The sequence below is a fragment of the Andrena cerasifolii genome, chromosome 3 (genome assembly GCF_050908995.1).
Source record: "Andrena cerasifolii isolate SP2316 chromosome 3, iyAndCera1_principal, whole genome shotgun sequence".
NCBI lineage: Eukaryota > Metazoa > Arthropoda > Insecta > Hymenoptera > Andrenidae > Andrena > Andrena cerasifolii.
The window spans coordinates 11,128,287-11,151,973 of record NC_135120.1 but is presented as its reverse complement, the minus strand read 5'-3'; the positions used below and the strand labels follow the sequence as shown (position 1 = coordinate 11,151,973).

General features: G+C 39.8%; 3 protein-coding genes across 8 annotated transcripts in view; all 3 read left to right on the top strand.

Annotated features, from left to right (window-relative positions):
• LOC143367170 (uncharacterized) overlaps positions 1-16,423 on the top strand; it is a 45,478-nt gene extending 29,055 nt beyond the window's left edge. For 2 of the 4 annotated variants that reach the window (XM_076808772.1, XM_076808773.1), the window contains exons 3-8: positions 8,491-8,748; positions 10,493-10,788; positions 13,094-13,392; positions 14,143-14,326; positions 14,408-14,589; positions 15,014-16,423. In XM_076808772.1, the coding sequence (XP_076664887.1) occupies positions 8,491-8,748; positions 10,493-10,788; positions 13,094-13,392; positions 14,143-14,326; positions 14,408-14,589; positions 15,014-15,464 (1,670 nt within the window). In that variant the 3' untranslated portion in view covers positions 15,465-16,423. The remainder of the gene's footprint in view (positions 1-8,490; positions 8,749-10,492; positions 10,789-13,093; positions 13,393-14,142; positions 14,327-14,407; positions 14,590-15,013) is intronic. The other 2 variants (XM_076808774.1, XM_076808775.1) reach the window with 2 other exon arrangements.
• The window catches only part of LOC143367162 (cilia- and flagella-associated protein 58), a 78,544-nt gene continuing 67,426 nt past the window's right edge, over positions 12,570-23,687 (top strand). The window contains exon 1 of the mRNA XM_076808752.1: positions 12,570-12,590. The gene's annotated coding sequence lies outside the window, so the exon portion shown is untranslated. The remainder of the gene's footprint in view (positions 12,591-23,687) is intronic.
• Positions 20,442-23,687, top strand: part of LOC143367159 (lateral signaling target protein 2 homolog) — a 43,493-nt gene continuing 40,247 nt past the window's right edge. For all 3 annotated transcript variants that reach the window (XM_076808746.1, XM_076808745.1, XM_076808743.1), the window contains exon 1: positions 20,442-20,762. In XM_076808746.1, coding sequence (XP_076664861.1) covers positions 20,727-20,762 — 36 coding nt within the window. In that variant the 5' untranslated portion in view covers positions 20,442-20,726. The remainder of the gene's footprint in view (positions 20,763-23,687) is intronic.

Here is a 23,687-nt window from a genome sequence, read left to right as displayed (position 1 = left end):
ACGAAGTGTAAAATACTAACAGCTTGCTAATGTATTCCTAACTTGTCTTACTCAGTATCTGCTCTGATAACGTACTTAAAGAAGAATTACTCTAACCGACAAGATGCCCAGGTGTTCGATATTCTCCTTCACATTCTAATTCAGCAATAATCTATTCTTCCCACGTCAACGTTTCAAATTACTGAAGTTGGTGCGAGATGTATGAAAAATGGTAAAAATTTGGGGATTCTAAGGCGAAGGAGGATGTTTCTGATAAAACTTATCCAAAATCAATTCCCTACAGAAACTTTTGCGATTCATGGAACTTTTCTTTATCAGCGAGCTCTGCAGCTTGCCACGAGCAACTTTGTATCCTTGAGCAAAGGTTCCCATCGACCGTGCTGTATTATTTTCACCTTTTGCCATTGTTGTCGTTAATTATCCCTTTCATGACGGAAGGGAAACACACTCGAACGGGTTACTTATTCCAACGATCGTTGCTCTATGAGCTTGCTATTACATCGCCTAGTGTTCGGAGCAAAACTTCCTTTCGTGGTAAATAATTCATCGATAATTACACTTTTGGTGGCGATAACGAGGTGGAGGCGTGACGGGGGCAAGTACAATAATTTAGAAATGTCCGTCGTTTATTCGTACTTGGAAGTTGCTGGATCATTTTTAGATGAAAGGAAAAAGACTCACGACTCTTCGTCAGTTTCAGAGATTCTTTCACAGATTGGAAGCAGCTGCTGCGTTAGACAGTTTCGTGTCATCGCGGAATCCGCGTTCCTTTGAGCCGCTGCCTCTTTCTTATCTTTGTCCCATCGTCATTGTCGCTGTTTGTGGCCGTCGCAAAAGAAAGTCTCCCGCAGTGTGTCAAACGCGTGTCATCAGCTACCATGACTGATACGTGCGATCTGCGAAAGGGATGTGCATCTAACGCGCGTCACCAAGGAATTTCAAGTCAATCTGAGTACAGTAGAGGAATGACGTGGACGATTCTTTGCGTTACACGAATGCCTCTTCGATGTTACATTTGAGATTTTTCTTTCATTCCTGAGTACAGTAAAAACAGTACCACCTTCGTGAACTATATTAGCAGGCCGGGTGGCGTGGACGTGTTTTCACGCCGAGGGACTTGCAAGTTTGCTTTGAAGAGAAACCAAGCTCGGCGTTTCTTTTTTACTTCGAACAAAAGCAATGGAGATTTTAATTTTTATTTTTTTCTGTTAGATATTCGTGAAAGTATCGCCAGTGAATTGGCGAGATTCTACCGATAAAAATGAGTATACACTCGACTTGCGACTTCAATGAGTCAAACTCGAAATATTTTGCTTATCAAATTTTGAACTGATTCAAATTATGTGTGTATAATTAAAAGTAGCACGAATATGGTCGTGTTTGGACTCATTTTAATCAGAAAAACCTCGTCTATGCATTGCTAGCACTCCCGCGAATATTTAATAAACAATATAGAAGTTTAAATTGTCATTAATGTCGGCATGTGTTGCAAGTGCAAGTAAGCAATCTTCTTGACTTGAACAGGTATTGTTCAGAACCTTTCGCTGCTCAAAGTATTAGTAAGTAACAAAAGTAACGTAAAGAAATGATTTTCTAAAAAAAAATTACAATGCTTTTAACGTCCCTAGGTGAGAATACAAACATAATAATCTTTCATCACTTCCTATTTTTAAATTCCCCACATGGAAAGGAAATAAAGATGCATGGCATAGTAGTTGTCTGTCTGTATAAGAGGGCTTCAAAAAATATTGTTTTACTTTGTGGAGAGTCAAAATAAAGGGGAAGTGCTGTTACGAACCGTGAACAAACTGCTTTCGTTGTCTAGCTTCTAAGTGTTAAAAGAAAGCCAAACGAACTTCTTCACGCAGTAGCTTCTTTTTTTAGAAGTGTCTTCAAGATCCTTCCAAGCATACGAAGAAGGTTGAGCTTCTTTTAACCCTGAACTAATAGGGTAGGGGAGGGTCAGGGTGGTCCACGTTGCTCTTTCAAAGGGTCGTGTCTGATTATTTATAGCAATCGTCCACCTGAAACCTCGTGCACCTTGTGTTCGGTTGATTCTTCAACTTCGGACGAAATATAGAGGAATTAAATCCAGCATAAATTATAAATTGAATTTGTATTTTATTCGCAATTGCTCATAGTGCTTTTCTGGATCAACGTTGCACAAATTCATTTATGATTAACGTAAATAAAGTCATTTATGGTATTTTATGGTGAATATACATATCTGCCTTCTTTTTCAATGTTTAAAGAACTGACATGGCAACAAGTTGTCAGTGATAAAATGTTATCAGCTCGTACTAGCGATGTAACAGTAGTTCCACTTAAGAATGAAGAGCAGAGGCCATTTACATTCCTAGAACACTGCATTCCACTTTGTTCCGCAAGCCATCGTATTTCTTCGAGATTTTTTGTTGCTCCACGTTTCCTCCATTGTGCCATTGTGTTGGAAGGAGGTTAGCGATAGTAAAAATCAGGTAGCTTGCAATTTTTGTTTCAATGCAGTATTCTGCCTCTTTTTATCTTTTTTAATATTGAAAAGAAGTCCATTGATGACATTGGTAGATCAGCTGTTCAATAAACAAAGCATTCTGATTTCGAATCTTGAACGAACAATCGAATTATCCAATTTGATTTCCCCTTACAATTATTTGGAAGCAAAGTTTGTTGCACACTGTCGAGGACTTTCTTATTTCTTTCATGTGAAAGTTTTGATGCTTGTGCGTGCTCTTTGGTGGCTACACTTGTTGGACTGATCAAGTTGATGACTGTAGCAATTCTCGAATATTAACCTTAAGGAGAAGGAATCTGTCGATGACCTCGGTAGTTCAATTGGTAGAACAGTTGTCTGGCAGACGAATAGTCTGTTACAGTTGTCGAGTGCCCTACAAAAGAACTAAAGATAGTTATGATGGAACACTTGGTTTTGCGAAAATTGCAGATAGAACATAATTGGGGAATTGAAATGGTAAACGATGTAAGTGCCAAAGAAGTAAAACATTATTTTTATTTTAGAGAAAAGGGGTGTAATAAATTCCATGCTTAATGCGGTGGTAGACGTTGTAAGTGCTAGAATAAATTATTTTACTTTCTACTAAAAGCTGGGCTGTCGCAAGATGAAACTGAAATCATAAGTACCTGCATCGCTGTGGGTGAAAAGAAAATACTGAAAATTTCCAGTTCCGACACTTTCATCATTTACCTACCATTTCAACTCCATTTTCAAATATGAACGAATTCAACTGAATTGAATGCAAATTGAGACTTGGATACTCCCTCCGCAATGTTTTTAAATTGAATGCTAACTGTGACCCGAATACTCCCTCTGCAAGTGTCCCTTGGGTTTTTAAGATCTCGTGCAGGAAGGGTGAGAATTTCGAGGGTTATCTTTTGGAGCATGATTGAATTTCGAAAAACTGATATAACTTAGAGTTTACGAAAGAACTTTGGAGGAATATTAACAAATAAAGAAATTTGAATACATAACTAAAACCTCCACCAGTCGAACCAATACGGAAACAAAACAATTCGTACAAATTACTTTTTCAACAGTAGCATACTCAAAAAGTTTTTAAAAATGTATACAACATCGATTAACCCTTCAAGATACAACGTGTGCGAGAAACGCCTATAGGCGTACAACGAGTATGCTGAACAAACGGGACTAAAGGATTTCCGCACACCGCGATTGCTTATCTTCAGAATCTTCATATACTAAAAGGGTTATGAAAATGGAGTTCCTGTAAAATCTTAGGAGTGGTAGAGCGTTCAGAAAACAAAGTAATCGGGTATCATAACAGAGGCTCTGCTGTATGTGTCTCAGTAATTCGATCAGGCGACCCCTTTTCACCCAACGCTATCATGATCGTATCGACGATTGTTCTAAAGTTGGGAGTATCAGCTTCCTGGGGCGTGTGTCAGTCGTATGTCATCAATCATCGACTTGCGTGGTACGCGAAAACGGGAGAAGCTGCAGATGTCGGCGGTCTCGTCGTTAACGTTCGAGCCTTGCTTTCTCATTGGAGTCGAGGACACTTTAACCAGCGCTGGTGTGTAAAGTGCAAGCACGTGCACCATCACCGTTCACCATAGGAGTAGTGAATTGAGAAATTCAGGGTTAATTGCGAAGGCCCCCACAAAGTGTCGATTCTTGTTCAAAAATTGAAATTAAGAGGTCACACCAATTTGTGATTCATGAATTGTGGTGCCTGAAAACGAGATTCCATTGCGTTAATGAATTGTATCGGATTTTATTAACGAAGAATTAGGTCTTGGGAACGTGCTCCTAACATATTAGGCTGAGATCTACGCATTTAGTGAAGGCATAGAAGTATAGGTGCCAATACGTTTCAGTTTTCAATGGCTTTTCATTTTTTAAATTGTTATTCACCTTTCTAATTTTGGCTTTTTATGGGAGATAAGGTTGGTGAAAGGGGTTAAATAATGGAGGTACTAGCTGTTTCCGAATGCTTAAATTTACAAGCGGATATGGATCGTGCGAGGAAGTTTTAATTGCACGTGATTAATATTGATTGGAGAGATTTTAGTGAAATTTTATTGCAACTTGGAATGTGTTTACAAAATTAGAAATGAGTCGTATAATTGCAGGAAGCCTTAATGCAGGCATGGGTAATTAAATTGAAACGTTAAATGTTTCCACTGGGCGATATCAAATATTTTTCTATAATGTAATATAGATGAAAAATATTTTCTTGTAATGTGATAGGTGTAGAAAAATGTTTGCGAATTTTTGAAATGTTATCCAATACTCAGGGGCGTTGAAAACATTTTAATTAACACGATGCTCGTGATCTATATTGACTTGGCGCTGGATTCTGAGTAATTTCTTATAACTAATTAAATCGGTCGCACTTAATAAAATTGATATACACGCCGCTCGACGTATTACGTTATTAATATTTCAGATTTATGAGCCGCGTATCGAGTCGTATAAAACGCACCGTCGTAAATCCATCCTCATAGTTCAGTTCGACTGACTATTATCAGCGAAATAAATTAACATGCACCGATTACTCCTTCTATTATGTCCCTCTTCTCTTGACATTTAGCGCAAATGCACATTCTATCGTAAATTTTTACGGATGTTTTCCATTACTGATAACCGGCTGTTTTCGAATCCAAATAAACTCAATCAGCAATAATTTTTCCTCCTTTTCCTCACTTCCGATTTCTAATTTCTTAAATGTATTGCTGTTTACCAAGCAGACCAATCATTATTCAAACCTCCTTTTCTACATTTTGTTTCCAGTTTCAAGTTTTCCATTCCAGTATCTACAAGTATTTAATTTATTTACACACATACTGTGGTTGGTTTTGTATATCAACACTTTATCTGCCACTGTCGCGTACACGTGACTCCTGGCTTTCTATGTATTATTATTATTGTTGTTTTATTAACGTGTTATGAGAGATACAAAAATATACACATGGTGAGTGACGATTAACGCGATGGTATGGAAGAGTTCACATTATCACGAGATTACAAAGTTTGCACAAGTGATTTTTTAAATTCGCCTCTATTATTAGCGTGCACGAGCGAAATTATTCATTCTCACTTCATATTTACAATGTGCAATTCGAACAATTGTCAACAATTAGTAAACAGTTTAAAAATTTACAAAAAATCATCCTTCAGCCTAACTTTGCTCCAAAGGTATTAAAATCTCAGTACACACCTACACTGCCGTTCATAATTAGGTATTATTTAGGACACCTGTTGTATTTCACTAAAAATGAGATGCCTATGTGGTACAGTTTGAATACTTTCCACTGTTTTAATTTTCTGGTTATAATTTAAAATACCAAATACAGTAAAATTTGTTAGAGTTTTCCAACAAACACAACGTTCTTTACAATTTATTCTCCCATACATAGTGGATGCCCTAATACTTATGAACGCCAGTGTACTGGCCAATATTTGCATAAAATCTTCCACTATCGACCACTGAAAATTGTAGCTGCAACAGGAATAAAATTAACAGCTCTTTGCTAATAATAGTAAATTTCCTAAAAATATCTAGGCTCTGAAAGATTAATGATCCTCGATCCACGATGATCCATCGTGGACGTTGATCCTCCTGCATGATGGTTTGTGACGCAATTAGAGTGTTTCGTTGAATTATTCATAAGGACCTGGCACACCAGGAGCTTCCATACTGCCCAGGAGATTCTTACGAGCAGTTTGTCCTTCATTTATTCCTGGCGACTAACTAATCTCATTACTTTCGTGCATCGGCGCGGAAACATCGCACTGCCAGCACGTAGAAAAATATTGTTAATCAGCACGAAAGGATCCACGCCTACTCCACTTCCGTTTCGTTGTACGCCGGCTATCCGCATACCCGTATCACGCTGCGCATCATTCCCGATCGTCGGGTGAAAATCTGCCCTCGATCCGGATTCGCTGTTTTCCATTTGCTCGTTGGTAGCTTTCTTCGTTGGCTTCCCTCGCGTCTTCCTCTCGAGGTACATATAATCGATATGGAAATGACGATGTGGAGAGAAGCTTGAAATATTGTAATAGCATTGCACGGTCGATACAGGGCGATTAAAAAAGGGGAGGGAAAATTTTTAGTAAAGCTGCTACGTTTTCAGTTCTCGTTTGGAAAGTCTGATTAGGAGTTTAAATCGGTGTCTCTGATTTTGGATTTACTGTGACGAATATTCGGATTTAATGGGATTTTAATACAGGTTTTTCTGGGAAAGTGTATTTAACGATTAAACAATTTGTTACGAATGCAGAATTATAAATTAACGTTTGCCTCTACAAACACACTATTTACGATTTTTCTATATTAATTTGAAAATATTTCAATTATGGTGGATAGATGTAGTATTATTTGAGCAAATAAATTTGGGACTTATTTAATTTTTTATGGGATGTATGTAGGTTTTCGTTTGAGTTATGCGCAACACTGTTAATCTTGTATTAAGAGTATTTAGAACCTCTTTTTGGTTTGATTCCACGATGTTCGGGATTCAAGCACAATTTATGGTAAAAACTGTTCACTGTGCAATAAAAAAAGCCGATCGCTTTAGAAAGCAATTTGGGGATTTTGAAAGGGAATTGAGTAAACGAATGAACTATTATTTTCTGCACCTATATTTTGAAATATGTTTTACTTCCAATGGTTTCTATAAAACTCGAGGATGCTGCTTCCCATTATTTTTCAAACGACCAATTCAATTGTAAACACTCTCTGCTCATCGTTTCCGGCAGCTTACTGCACAACAGGATGCGTTCAACGACCACCCGGAAATTAAGTGAAACTAGTGACAAAGCTGAATTTACTCACAATATTTCATGTGACTTTCGAAATAGGTATTGCAGCTCGATTCGCAAGTGAAATTCTCCCTTCCTTCGCAGCTTGATTTATAATTAGTAACGTGTAAGTACGTACATGTAAAAATACCATTGTGAAATAACTTCAATTGCCCAAGGAGAGTCGTATACGTCATTTATAAGGTAAATTGCATTCGCAATGCTCAGGATATATCATGAAATGTGTGCATAAATTCAGGAATGAATAAAACACGCAGGAATAATTGAGAAAGTTAATATAAACGTTTTACCTGATATTGTTTCATAATCTAATATAAGGACACCTTGAGCTTCAATACAAGCTCCAAAATAAGTTACTTACTTATTCACTGCTTTATAATTATACAATTAATTACCCTACAACTTTTCACAGTATTTCTATAACCCAGTAATTCATCCCTCAAGCTTCCTTCTTACATGCAATGAAACACCCTATATATCCCTCATCTGTCCCTTGTGTCAATTTAACACAAACGCAAATGTGCACAGTGCATGCCCTGCACATCGCTACATTATTCGTGAACGATGTGAACAGTGATATACCTAAATATGCAGAAATTTAATTTCTTATTTCCAGTAAAAGAATTTGCCAAGTCAACTATTTATCTTCTTACTATATTAATTTTTTTACCATTGCGTCAATATCACACCAAGGGACAAATTAAGTTGGGAACCTGAGGGACGGATGAGGGACGTACAACTGCGTCCCAAGATCTTTTTAACGAGAAGAAAGGGGAAAGGAAAGATTTGTCTCAATATATTCAACAGTTCTTTATTTTTACCATCTGTTGAGACCGTCTATTTCTTTTGTAATAACCCTCCATCTCTGCAAGCCACTCTGCAATAGCTGTCTTCACTCTCAGACATTTCCCTCGCGAATGCCCTTCTTTAAAAAACCGCTCGTCCAGGCCGTAACCTACCCTCGTTATACACTCCCCATTATACTGTAACTCACGACGCGTGCCCCCTCTTTAAACGGCAGCGAAGTTTTGAAGCGGGCAACGAGCCTCGTGCCAGCGCACGTGGCTAACCCTGTCTCGCTGGTATCTGTGCTCTCTCCCCGGTGTCCGTTTACAGGAAACCGGCTATTTACCGTTTTTACTCGAGTGTCACTTACAGCCGTCTGGTTTCCCCGTCACGTGCCACAGGGAAGCGGAAGAGCGCGGTGGAGCTGCTGCAGGAGACGAAGGCCTTTTACGTGAAGAGCGAGACCGTGCTGGATCGGAAGCAGGAGCTGAAGAACAGCGGTCACCTTCAGGTGTCTCAGCTGAGCGCGCCACCCAGGCTGCTGAGGAAATGCAGCGCAGCGTCTACCTGCGCCATGCAGCCGACGTCGCCGTCGCAGCTGCCACCTGCCCCGCTCGCGCCGCCCTGTTGCTGGGCATCCTGCCACGAGCAGGACAGGCGTAAGTTCCACCCCTCGCGGAAGTGCCCGTGTAGCAGAGGAGGCGCCCCGACGCGCGTAATCGATTCGACTTTGGCCACTTAAGAGCTGCCGCTTCACACTTTTCCGATCCACTGCCACGGGCAACTTGCCCAGCCGCGAGTCAGCTAAGTGGCCCGAGCGTGTGCACCACTGCTGACAGTCGGAGTAGCTGGATCAGGTACGGCGGGGGCTCGTAAATTGAACCATCGAGCTGCGGCACCAGCTGACGGAGCGGCTCTGATTAAGGCTTCGGGTCGTTATATTTCAGATTTCTCTCAGTTCGTTTCTGAAGTCTCTCGCAACAGGTTTACTTTAACCATCCACCGATTTTACGACCTCGCTGTACCGATTCTCCAGCTAGTATGGGAGGTGCCTTCCTATGGATGGGCTTCAAGGCTGGTAGCAGCTTGGGGGTTTCTTGTTCGTTAGATGTGTACGCGTTTGGACGTTGGCCTTCGGCTCTCATTTCCTTGTTCCACTGTCACTGAGTGGTTAAAGGCCTGGGCAGACATATCAGCTCCGCGACGACACAGTGCCGACGTGCCAGAAGTAAGAAGAAGAGATCCTCTGCGCCCCTGTTCTTCTTACCACTGACACGCCGACATTGCGTCGTCACGGAACCGGTAAGTGTGTTTATAGCTTAATCTGTTTAATAGGGAGTTGACGCTCGTCTCGTGTTCCTGGATCCATGGGATTTTTTTAGGCTCGTGGAATATTTAGATGCGATCGTGGGGAATTAAGCTTCCAGGTGGTGGAGGAGAAAGTTGAAGCCTACAGGGTGTTATATGTGGATCGCAACCCGCGGGCCAAATTTGGCCTTCTAGCCACTGATCTGCTGTCCGCGATTGTTTTAATTGTAAATCCATGTAAAAAACAACAAAGTCCTCGATTGAAAAGATCGTGAAATTTGCGAGTATGTTGCTTAATCTTCTAATGTCAAGCCTGCTAATCGCATTGCTTTCCATTTAACGGTGCAAAGTGAAACCGCTGACCCTCAAGTTTCTGCATTCGTTATGAAATTTGAATATCGCAAATGCTGATTTGCAGTAGTAGCTAAATTTATACGCCGATCTCGATAGCAAGTTGGAGCAGATCCATTGAGAATATATCCCCTTCTTCGAAGTTACCTTGTCAAGCATGCCAGGAAAGTCAGTCGATTGTCTCCTGGGACACCATATACATCGACGTTGGCATCTACCGCTATTGCAAACTAATTTCAACCAATCCGATATAGGATATTTCCACGTCCAAAGGTGTTAATTCCAACAGATCGACTCAACGAATCAGCGTGCCTCGACACCTTCGCGTATTAAAGGCTCGGGTCAACTCAATTAAAAACTTAAAGCTGCACCCCCACGCGCACAGAGCTTCACGCATTCGAAGCGTCCGTTTGGTACAAGCTTCGCTTTAAAAAGGCACTCGATGTTGGCTACAGGATCCATTTCGACTTTTTGAATAACATTTTACATTGAACTTAAATGTTGTTGTAATTTGAAATATCTATTTCCTTGGAGCAGCGGTGCTTGTAAGTAACGGGTGACATCAGTAATAATTATAATCGAAGTGTGTTCTGAATATGATGGGGTCTTAGGGGCCAGGGTCCTTTGCTTCACGCTAGGAATATCCCCACGCGTGTGCCAGTCGATTATCCGCTAAGGGCTGCCTCGAATATCGGATGGGACGTTGGGACAATTTCTAAAGCGCGTTTGGGCTTTGCTCAACAGCAGACGGAATTCTGAATCCTCAACAAACACTGCCACCCGCGCTGCCACCGAAGAGCCCACGCCTGGTTCCCGTTCCGCAGCGACGCACGATTTCAGGGCCACCAAGCAGTACCGGTGGAGAACAGCTGCAAACGAAATTACGACGACTACTAAATACCGATAGCAAGGAGAATGTCTTTTTCTCCGACAACCCGGCCCAGGTCGTCATGCAAACGAACGGCGTTCCCCAGGAGGAGAAATTCCGCTACTCGCCTGGGAGTCTGTCGCCCAATTTCCGTGACGAGGACCGTGGAAAGGTGACAGATTAATATTCATTACATATTGCGATTTCTTCTGTCTAGAATACTTGGTTAGCTTTTCGTTTTTAATATTAAAGTGATTAAGTAGTTTTCGATTTTTGTGCAAATGTGTGCAAGGTGGCATATTAATGTGAATTACATGTTACGAGTCGTTCTGTTTAGAGTGCTTGGTTCTCTTTTCTTTTTTAATGTCAATTGAAGTGACTACTTAGTTCTCGATTTTTGTGCAAACGTGTTTTTATTCTGAATATCGATCTCTGAGGAAATTAATGGATTAGTATTTCTTCCTTTTTCTATAATCTGTTAGTAATTCCTTCGAATCGTCCAAAACTGTAATCTATATTCTGTTATATCTATTACTTGAGTACTTAGTTGCTAAATGTAGCATTTGCATAAATTCGCATACAGAGCGTAAATTAAGCACAGTGTACAGTACTTCCAATATTTCCTAAAATATCCTAAAACGTTATTACATGGTTCATATTAAGAAACTTAAGGTATTCCTAATTTTCTAATGAAACAGAGAGTTGTCGACATTTCTGTTATTTTAATTTCTATGTATAATTCTTTTATAATAGTGCTAAAAATGTGCAGATTGTCACAGTTTACATACTGCATGCATAATATTTAATCTTGTATCTATACTGAAAAGAAGTAGGTCTACTTAATTCAGCATTTTTTATTAAATACTATTTATACATTAGATATTTATGATTTTTTCTTGAAAAACTATTGTTAATATTGGATTAAACTCGTTCGGGATATAAGGAGGCATTTTTAAACTTGCAGAAATTTTCTTATGTCGATGCTTCTTATTATTTATTAATTATTGTGGAATCTTGTTAACATCTTCAACGATGCACCTCCTGTTGGCGTGGCATGTAGCACCTATCACAGTCATCCGATTGCAAGAAAAAGAAAAATTTCTTAAAGTTACATAGTTTACTCTGCGATTGAACCTAATTTAAAGAAAAATAATGAAAAATTGAAAAATTTATAGCGTTTGAAGGAAAAAGTAACTTTTTGCCATAAATAAATTTACTTTACATCGACGTAACAAGTATTATCTATATAAATAAAAATGTAAATGTTCGTTTGTTCAAAATCTTAAATCTCCGAAAGTTCTTCATCGATTGCTTCGAAATTTCGACACAACGTTGCATTCGAATACGCGCGTGTTTTTACATACCTACTATTATAATATAAATGTCACACCTGTGAAGGTAGACATGCTTTTTTGAAAAACAGAGCCACAGCAACGCGTGGCCGGGTAGAGCTAGTTATAAATAAAAACTAAAATTACAATTTTAAATCCAATATTATCAAAAAATTTTCCCCCCAAAATGCATAAATATCAGTTACTTTTGAGGCTATCACATGAGAATCCCCACTTAAGTGTCGTATTTGTGGCATGTTCTCTTGCATCTGTTGTACATTGTACACGTGTACGTTTACTCGCGCTGAATCGTAAGCATTGGACGGTCAGTGGGAGGAAGCATAGTTAGGAATCGGAAGCTGTACATATGTACGCATGTTCGCCAGCTTAACGCAGGAGACATATTCCTCCGCTGTGTTAAATACGTGCACAGCATGACCAATGGAATTGTCACCAAACCATAATGAACTGTCAACAAAATTTAATTTCACGATACAAAAAAGAAATTGAAGAATTCAGGAAGACCAGCAGAAGTGCTGTTAACGTAGGACGGCCACTTAACTTCGACAAGGGAAGAAGTACCATTTATTTTATTCTCGGAGATCGATTGCACGAGAACTAGGATACCTTGTGACGCAGGTCGGTTGACCTGCAATATTTTCTTGTCAGGTCGATATTCTTGATCTCCAGCCCTCGATATGTTCGCTGGATTTCTTTTTATAGGGACACGTGAAAAGTTTAGTTTCTTTGCTCCACATTTGATATAAAAGTGATATAAAAGGCGATATAAAACGATCGCAAACATAGTTCGTAGTTCGAGGATTTCTCAAAGTGCACATAACTCCCTGCTATAAGGATCTAAAAAGCGTAACAAAATCGAAGATTAGTACATAGTAGAAAAGCTTCTGTAGGATATTGAAATAAAAATTATTTCCATTGAGATTGCTTTGTGCATTTTCAAATCAATCTCGAATAAGATTGAAGATCTTAATAGAAAATTCAAATAAGGTTGAAGAGACGTAATAAGAAAGTTCAAATAAGATCGATTTGTCCCTTTCTTTTTTTTTTACGAGCCCCGTGCGCCCCAAATTCCCCGATCCGTTTTTTTAGATCGCTCTTTAAATTGTCTTTGAATTGTCTTTACAGCATTGCTTGCAACCAGATCCTCGCTTCAAGTTCGGTCGAAGCAACTCGCACTCTCACACCTCAGGAAGAGCTGGTAGGAAATCGACCAGTTCGCCGTCGGTGGAGACCACCGTTTGCCACAAGTCTTTGCCCGACCTCCATACAAGTACACGACGACGGGCGTCGCTGTCGCCGCGCACGTCGACGAAGTCATCGAAACCTCCGGGGCATCATCAGTCCCCGAACAATTGCCCGGACTGCGAAACCAGCTCGGACTACTCGGAGCACAGCTTCAAACGAGACGGGGTCTGCTACCGCAGGTACTAAAACCATTTCCACTAGTACGTCATGTGAATACTGGTAGCGAAATTTAAAAGAATCATAGAAATCTTTGATGTCTTCATTGCCTGGGACCTCGTTCGAAGTTTTTGAATGAAAGCTGTGTCCTTCCAGCAGAATTGAACACCATTCGAAATTAATAATTTAGAAATTAGAAATTCTGTATTAGTTTCGAACGGATACTTATCTGAAATAATTGTTCCACTGCAATCAAGATAATTTGTTATTTGCGTGGAATTAGTCTATCCGCATGACTGGAATAATTCCTTAAAAATCAAATAAGATTGATGAGATTTCAGCATCGATGCAAGCTAGCTCCTCTGTTTAAAAAATAGAGTGCAGCTGAATAATATAGTAGGGGTAGTTATCAGTGGCCCTGGATTGCCAGGTGCTTTTCTCCCGACTATAATTTCATCAGGAATCTCAAGTTCGCAAAAGGCCCAGGTGGCAAACGTTCCGATGGGCCCATTTTTTTTCAGGGAAAATGGAGAGATAGTTTACTAAAAAGGGGCTAAGTGGTGCAGAAAAGAAATGTGGTATTTGGGTAAAATCATATATTTTTCTTGTCTTTAAGATGGACCCCTGGGGGTCCGTCTGGGCAGGGACCCAGGCGCCAACTGTCATCAGCCGCCTGTTAAATCCGCCACTGTACTTAGCCTACATACAAACCAACCCCTGCATCTATAGGTAACATAAAATCATCGATCTAATTCGCCTGACCATTGCATCAGTTCCAGACACATTAGACGCTCCTTAGGTTCCGGGGGCGGCGACGCGAGCAGCGTGTTATCTTCCGGGGGTCGGACGCAAAAATCGTCAGGCTCGAGCAAACTGAGCCATGGAGCCACCGCAAGGGATTCCGGTGGGTCATCGGGGCATTGCACGCATCGCAGCGAGCCACCGCCGATAATACAAGTACGCATACAGCTGGAACATAAATCTGTCTTGTAATGGAGGATGGTAACCGCTATTCATTGACCGAAACGTTCCCTTCAGGATTGCTGGAGCAGTCATATACGCCGTGACAGCGGCGCATCTACTCAACACTCGACTGAAAAGGATCGCTCGAGACGAGGTAGTTACGCTAACGGTACCCCACCTTCCGTCGTCAGGCACTACAGTCCTGATACCGAAAGTAGCAACAGCCAGACCGATTATAGCCCGACGTGCAATTCAAGGTATGCATAGGAAGAAATTGTACAAGGTGTGCGTCGGTACAGTTGGGAAGCTGACGATTCGATATTGAAAATTGCATAAGGCAAGTTCTTGTAATAGAAATAGGATTTTGAACAATTTTCTGGTACGTGGCTAACTTCTTACTCTCACTAACCGTCTTTCCTTCTTGAGAAGCTTCGCTTCTCAGCGTACGAAGCTTTGAAAACTTTGTCTACTTTATTGCAGACGAACCAGTGTGTTATAGACACAAGTATGTGCATTTTATTTTAATCATACACTTGAAATTTAGAAGAAATTTTTGTAATCATCATCTTCCCCGTTGTACCAGCAGGACACCCTGTACAAAATTCCTTCGCGGAGAGCAATCTTCGTTTCCTTATTGTCAGACGGAATGCAAAGTAAAGGGGCTAATGATTGCTGTGCTAGGTTTTCCGATGGCTGGAAAGAAGGTCGTGGTCGGCCGATATTGAGATCAAAGTCGGATATCAGTGATCGTTACTGGCGTCAGGATAATAGCCGCTCCAACAAAGTACCTGCTCGACCTCCGCGGTCGATTACACAGCTCGAGAACTTCTTTGATCGCCTGGGCCTCGATTCGGACAATTATCAGCGTATCACGGAGCCAGACTCGAAGTCCTCGTCGCCTGTATTCTTCGGCAGCGTCAGCTCCGTCGACTCGGCGTTAGGCCTTTACTCCTGGGTCGGGAACAACCAGACGAGCCAGAGCGGCCAATGGCAGAACAATAACTGCAGCGTCGGTATGGGCAACGACGATTGCAATCAGAGGGTTAGCGATCCTCCCAGCATCGTCGAGCGAAACGCCCGTATAATTAAATGGCTCTGTCAGTGTCGAAAAGTGCAGTTTGGATATAGCTAAACAACGAGTTAACGACGTAGACAATCGACCCTCCACTTACAGTAATCTATGCATCCAGGTCAACGAACATACATATGTGGTTCTTCATCTTGCCAGCGATCATTCTTGTTTATATTCTAATTCATCGCGGAAGCCTGTCACGTTAATTTTAAGTTCGTTAGTGCGTAGTGGTTGAAATATCGTTTCCTCCCCTTGCTTCCTCTCAGTTACTAATGCTGCGACTAGCAGCGCCTTAATTTATGATCCTTTAACTTCGCAAGAACATGTGCCATCTACATTTTATACCTTGTTATGCATTTCTATTGCGTCTTTAATATTAAATTTGTCACGCATCGTCTCGATGTGGCATTCGTTGTTTTTATCCATACATTTACACGTCAAAATTTGTACATATAATTCGTAGGCGGTAAAAAAATTCTCTCGTATTTTCATACACGTAGTCGCGTAGCTTCTCGCTTCTTCGGTTGGCTTCGTTTCCATTTCTAGCGAGTAAATTTCTTATTATACGTTCTATTAAATTTATCACGAGTTTATGGTACACGGATCGAATTGTCTCCGCGTTCCTGGCGTATTGGCTATGGCGGAAGTTATTGTATAAAAAATTCGAAGTTTATTGCAATGTTTTGTATTGGAATTGTTAATTAAGTTGTAGATTAGTCGTTGCCAAATTTCATCATTATGAAGTGCTTTGCGGGGGTGCCATCGATTAAATGGCGGTCGCGTGGTTTTCCTGTCGGAGAAGGGATATTTATCATTCGCCGTTTTGTTCATCGAGCCACACATTTCCCACTTTGATTGATCTTGCCGTTCGATGAGTAATATCGATGTTGAACGCTAATTGACGATGCGTTTAAATTATTCTGGTTCGGTAGGAATTGAAATGGTAGCGTTACAATGGAGAACAACCTTCTGTGTTCCCAACAATCCTTACTACGGTAGCCTTAGCTCGATTTCATTAAGGGGGGTTTGCGCCTTGTTGGGACGAAAAATAGGTCATTCTTTGTGAATTTTTTCTACAAAAACGGTTCGACAAATTAATTTGAGGTTTCGCGGGCTATTTTATTGTATCTTGAACTATTGTTCTGAATTTTTGTGTGGCAGTGAAAAGAAAAACATGGCAGATACAAAAAGAGCGTTGAAAAATAATCGGGTGGTCCTCGCGTTGACGAAAAGTACTGTAAGGTTTATCCGAAACACAAAAAAGAAAAAAGATTCTTAATGTATATGAATGTGGCTAATGGTGGTAGTAGATTTATTGCCGTATCTGTTACCGTTCCTTTTTTATTTAAAAAAGTTTTCCCGATTTTGCGGCAAAACCTGTTTCAGACTCAAATCAGGACGCTTCGCCTTCTTCAAAAGGCTGCCATTTTAACATTTGTTTATATTTATTAATAAATCTACTACCATCGATAGCCACATTCATATAGATTAAGAATCTCTTTTCTTTTTTGTGTTTTGGTTAAACCATGCAGTACTTTTCGCCAACGCCAGGATTTTTATATCTGCCATGTTTTTTTTCTCTGTCACACAAAAATTCAGAACAATACTTCAAGATACAATAATACAGTCTGCCAAACCTCAAATTAATTTGTCGAACCGTTTTTGTAGAAAAAATTCACAAAGAATTACCTATTTTTTGGCCCAACAAGGCGCAAACCCCCCTCAATGTTTCTCCCGATTCTACCTAATTACATTAACTTGGACCGTATTTTAGAAATACAAACACTACTGGTACAAAGCAGAACAGATGTGATTTAATGAATTTTTAAGAACTTTTCTCTGTAAAAAAAAATGTTCGCTAATGGAATTTGTATAAGGAATTTAGTGGAATTTTCACGTTGCTGTTTTTATATCTCGTAAGTGTTGTTAGGAAAACCTGCATTAAATTGTTGCAAAATTCGTTTGAATGTAATTATACTGAAAAAAGATTCGTGTAATTTTGGACATTAAAATTTGAAAAAAGGATTTTACTTCTGTGTACGATATTTTGGATTTATCGATCTTTAAAAATCAGTTATTAAATTCGACGGATGGATTCAATTCCAGGCTGAGTGTCAAAAAGAGTTTTTGCATATTCGGTGTCTTGTTCGGTGTAAGTATCTACTTTGTGCCTAAAGAAAAATTGAGAAACCTTATTTTGATAAATAAATTTATTCCGATTGATTAATATATCTATACGTATGTTCAATATTTTATTAACGAGATCGATCGATATCCTGTGTATTTTATAAATTTTAATATTATCATTTAAGTATTAAGAGGATGCTTGAATCGGTATCTCATATTTTAGGACATTCAAATTGAATACAATCGCTAAAACGATACGAACATAGATAAGGAATGCCCGTAATTTTTAAGAAGACGTATTGTTCGTTTACCGCTTAAAATGTTCCCCGATATATTTCACCGTGCAATAATACGGATAATTCACTTAGACGTTTCTTATTTTAGGTGATACTTACTAGTTCATACTACTTGAAATATTTTACCTACTGTGTGGCAATCAATTACGGATATATTAATTATGACTTTGAATGTTTCGTAATGGACAAATTGTTAATTATGTGATTCAAGTATTTTAAAAAAGGAAAGAAGAAAGAATTTATGTAACATAACACAAGAAAAAAGTTACTCAACTACTCTCATTTCAAGTGATATAGGTGTCTTAGATAAATAGTGAGTTCGCATAGGTCGTAAGCGAAGCGTGGTAGTGCATTATAAATTAAAAAGGAAACGAGGAAGAAGAGTTGAAATTACTACCGTATGTAGTAAAACCTTGCATTTTTCAGGCAAATGTATAGTGATGCTTGCATTGAATATTAGATGTTTCCGTAGTTATATATCCAGTATTTACTGTAATACTTACAGTTTTTTGACAAAAATATATAAAGGGTGTAATCGAAATTACAAAGACTGCTTCGGCAGTCAGTGGTAAAGTGTTATTGCACAAAAGTGAGCATAGAATACGTATGTGTACAAGAAGAATTTTGCTTACAACTTTTTGAGCTACGGAATGTTTAACGTATGTATATTTAATCACGATTAACAGTATTTTATTCCCAGAAATAAAATTCTTGTTGTGCATTGAAAGCCTGTTAATATTTACTAGAGTTGTAATTTATGTTTTGGTGGATAATTTTATTGTAAAATGTTCGAGACAATTTTAAAATTTAATTACAGCTTAGATGTGTTATGAAATTTGAGCAACGTGATATCGAACGTTATCGATTTTATTTTCGAAAAGTTTTAAGCAAAATGTTTGGACTAACACTGTACGTTGCTTCTTGAGAGTACAAGCACAAGGTGTGTTCTATTTCTACTCCATTAAATGTTCAAGAACCGAACAGTTCGTCGAAAGCAACATTTGTTTCGATGTTGTTTTAAATTTATCTGAATTCGAATACTCCTTTAGGTGTTTAAAAATCTTATTACTCGTTAATGTAGAAATATGCATTCCACTTCTGTAACATGTGTTCAACATGTGAAAAAGCCTTTAACATGAATCTCAAGAAGTAAAAGGGTAGCATAAATTTCATTGTTTCTTTCTTTTCGGTAGAGTTACGCTTTCATCGATTACATTTGTTAATGTAAGTGAAGGAATTTGTATAACATTATCCTGCAATTTATTTTAGATCATAGTTTATGTGATCAAAGTACTTGTACATTAAAATTAACTGCGTTGTGTTTACTATTTTATCGACTTGAGGCTTAGGTAATTTTAATATTAAGTGAATTTGTTGGAATTTATTCATAATTTTAAACCCAAATGTATACTTAAAATATGGAACTTACGTATAAATGTGCATAATTTGTGATCCATAATATTTAACATTGTTAAAGTCATACATTTTTAATTGCTTTTTTTATAATCTAGTCACGTACATCAAAATATGTTAAATTTCGAAATAATATTATTAAATTCCTTCTGTGTATCGCTGGTAATTTTATTTTCAAACCCAAAATTTATGTGTTTTAAATTGTACTTAAAATTTAATTAAAATATAGATTCTCTGAATTATAAGGTGTAGAAATTGAATTACTAAAATTTGAAGCAATTTCTATTTTTTCATCTGAATATTTAAAGCGTGCATTATTTGCTCCTTTTTTGTAGTAAACAATCACAATTTATTCTGAGATGATTTTCAAGTAGTTGAAATATATACGAATATGTTAGTCCATAACGTAGAAAATGTTATACACAAAGTCTGCAATATATCTTTGTAAATTTTCTTGTTGAAATATTATTTCTATCTTAAATATTGGATTAGAATATTTTGGAAGCAAAAATCGTATAAGCATTGGGGTAATAATTTATCTTAATCTTTATTTAATTCAAAAAGAAATTCAAACAATAGTCATATGCAACCTGGATCTAACTAGAAAGAGTCTTTATCAGAAAACTACTTGGGTTGATTTAAAAAATATCTATATACAGGTCGAATGAAAAGTATAAATAATGTAAAAATCGTATCATTGGATTTTATCAATTTAACTTTACGTTAAATGACTGTTAGGTGATACAACTAATTATAACTAAAGTATAACTAATTATAAGTACAAACATTTTAGTACTAAGAATATTTTACTACTCCAACATTATCTATATTTACCCTATACAACTATTACTAAATCTGTCTACTAAATTTTCGAAATACGATATTTTTATACACAGAAAGCAGGAAGGTTCAAATTTCTCATTTCTACAAATTTCCCATATCTCGTAGACTTATATAAAACTTTCCAAACTGATAATATAAGGACATTTGACAAAAAGAGTAATTAATATTCACACTTAAGAGAAACGATATATTCCGTTTATTGCTTCGCCTTTCGAAAACAAAAACCCTCGAGTGCAACGTGAGAAACCGACGAATTCAAATGTGGCGCGGTTGGCGGTTAGCTCAAAATCGGTACGTCATGTCGGCCATGGTGCCGCGTGGACGCATGCGCGAGAGTGGGGGCTGCGCCTCTGCGGTCTGCCAGTCAGTCAGTCAGTCTCACGGACGCGCGAAAGACGTCTGACGCGCAGTTTCGGTTGCGCGGACCGAGCGAAATCGTCGATGGTCGTTCGTTCAACGGCGATACCATTTGACGAGAGAATTCCGTCTCGTACGCGGCCGACTGGTGACCCGTGGCGTGACGGTTTCTGGTAAAGGGTGTCGCGGTGGCGCGTTTAGTTATGTCGCAAGTGCTTTGGCCGCGAGAGGCGCAGTGACGACGACTCGCCCGTGTGTGCTTGCCGACATCCTCGACAGCCCTGCGATGGAGTCGATCAGAAAATGGTTCTACAGGCCTAAGGTGAGTGCCTACCGTTCCGTCGCGTTAACGTCTCGCCTCCCGTCCCTCTTTCCGCGTTTGGCCTCTATCATGCCATCCCGTGCGCTTCTCCCATCTTTTCTATCCGCGTTCCTTGTCGTGTGGCTTAGCTGATCGAACGCGTGCGCTCGTTCTTTTTTCTCCCGTCCCTCGTCCCCGTCCTGCTGGGCCTGCGCGCTGTTGCCACCTGTTTCGTGCAAAATTCGCACGATACCCTGAGCGGTGTGCTTCGGGCGACGCGCTACACCTGCGTGATATACGCGATTACGCGCACGTACTTCATTGATACGCGCACGGGCCTGTGCCGCTCGTCCTTGTTTACGAGACGACGCTTCCCCCCTTTTTATTTCGCGGATTATCGCGATCGCACCGCGTACAAAGAGATCGCAACTTCGCTGATCGAAGCTGCAAGTAGCGCTCGTTCTGCACGGACTAATCAGCTGATACGGAACAGAGCCAGACGGTTTTTAATCTTTTGAGCGGCGCGGGCAGCGGCGGGCGCCCTCGACGCGATGTTTTTTTTTCAACACTGCCCGCGTAGACGTGGGAAAAACATCGCTCGAGGCTCGGGCCGCCTTTCCAGTGGGAAAGTAAACATAAGGACCCCTGCGTGCTCTTTCCCGAGATGGTTAAATCCATTAGAACTTCAATGGTGGGGGGGAGGTTCTTTGTTTCCTCGGGCTCGAGCGACATCCTAGGTCAGGATTATTTCCAACTCGCCTTTTCCCTTTCAAGATCAGCCGATATGAGTTTCCGAACTCGTTTCCCATTTACCGACGTACTTTCTCTTTCATTACCGATGACCTACATTTGAAATTACACGATCCCGGAATCCGTCGTGACGTCTAACCTCAGTGTCGAGCAGCTGGACACCGAACAATAGATCGCGGAAAAATCGAGGTGGATTTATACAGGGTGTGACGTTATCTTCGGACACACGTTTCCCTCGTTAATTAATGCGTCGTGCGTTTCTGTCGCCGTAGAATATTCGTGACTGATTTGTCGGACATTCCGCGCACGTATCAGGAAAAGATTTTCTGTTCCTGTTCGCCGCGTCGTACGTTTGCCATTGGCGCATCCAAAGGTGTGCGACGGCACTCGCGAAAACGTCGAGAGCAAAGTAGACGTTCCATTCATTCGGACGGTGCTTCCTCATTGCTCCAGCCGCTGTCGCTTACTCTGCGAGTCGGGAAATGATGCAGGATGATGAAACGGGTCGCCCGTTCTCCCATCGGAGCGATTCCCACCGATTAGTATCTAATGACACGTCTTGTGCGTGTACACACAGCTCTCCTCGTTGATTGTTCCGTCTGACATGTATGGCGTCACGTGACCGCGTCGAACCAGCTTGACTGTCATGAGGCAACCGAATTGTTTTCTTACTATTAACCAACGATCTCGTTCCCTTGGGCGGTTCGATGTTAACAAGTTAATCTTAAACTTAATTCCCAGGTATTTTTTACGTTATTTGGTCGTCGACACAAGCTTTTACGGGAGGACCGTAAGAATTAATGAGAAAACTAAATTGCGATATTCAGTTCAATGCAATGGCGCACACTTATGGAACCGTCTTCCGTAGCTTTATTGTAAGAACTGTCGGATTCAAATCATTGTAATCTCTATTTTGTATTTCTATGGGGTTCTTCCCGTTTATAAATAAATAATAATGATAATTATAGAGACACAGTAGTTGTGTAATATTCTCCATAAATTCAGCTTTTTTCTTTAGTCTATTTCCATTTCCACGCTGGATTGAGAAACACCTTTTTCTTCTGAATAAATGTTTCACCGCCGATAATTTAAGTTAGTGTGTAGGGATTGATACGCGCCTATAGTGCCTTCGTTAGCAACACCACTGTATTCGTGTGCACTCTCGATAGCAGACTCGTCGACCGTGGACGAAAGTCAGTAGAGCCACTATCCGAGAGCTCGAAACACTTGAGTAGCTTGAAATTCTAGCCGAGTGAAACTCGTTTTATCGAGCAGCATCGGATACTCGGTCACACGAGCAATTGTGCAAGCCAATAAATTGGGAGTAGTTCGGGAAGTCTTGGGTGTATAACTCGACGAATTCGCAGCAGCTCAAAAATCCTAATGGACAAAAAATTGCAGTGGATCGAGAAGTTGCAGTGCCTCTAAGAATTAAAATATGTCGGTGAAAGAATTTGGAGAGCTCATAAAAAAAATTGCGCGACATCGCGAAGTTAAAGTACCTCTGACGAAATGATTTTAGTGAGCTCGAGAAGAAATTTCAAGTAGCTGAAAGCATTCTGGCTATGTCGAAAAGAAATCGAGTGTTTGGCTTGGCCCGCTTTTCTCGGATGCTCGCACACCTCTAGACGGTAGCACACTTTTCGTGTTTGCTGTGCCGCGAAAGTAACGATTTCAGTTACTTTACGGTGCCTTGACCATGGTGCGGTTGGATCAGGTTCAACGCGTTCTCAAAACATCGGTAGACCGAGTATTCGCGCGAAAACAACTACCGATTGTATAGCCACTATGGCCAGCCAGAAATTTGTCGACAAAAGACTGTTACGTTCGCGCGACCGCGTTATGGGGGTAGTTTTATTTTTGGTATTAAAATTAGAAATCAAGTGGTGTCAGTCTGGGCCAGGACTTAACGGGGGACTCTTGTGTAACGGCCCCAAAAGTAACTGATATTTATGATTTTTTTAAAAAACTATTGTTAATATTGGATTAAACTCTTTTGGGATATAAGGAGGCATCTTTAAACTTGCAGAAATTTTCTTATGTCGATGCTTATTATTTATTAATTATTGTGGAACATTGTTAACCTCTTCGACGATGTACAGTGGCTCACAGCCATAATCGTACATTCTTTAAAATCGCATAACTGTTTTAAAATTAATCCAAAAGTTTTGAGTTTTTTTTTTTAGAAGCTTGGAT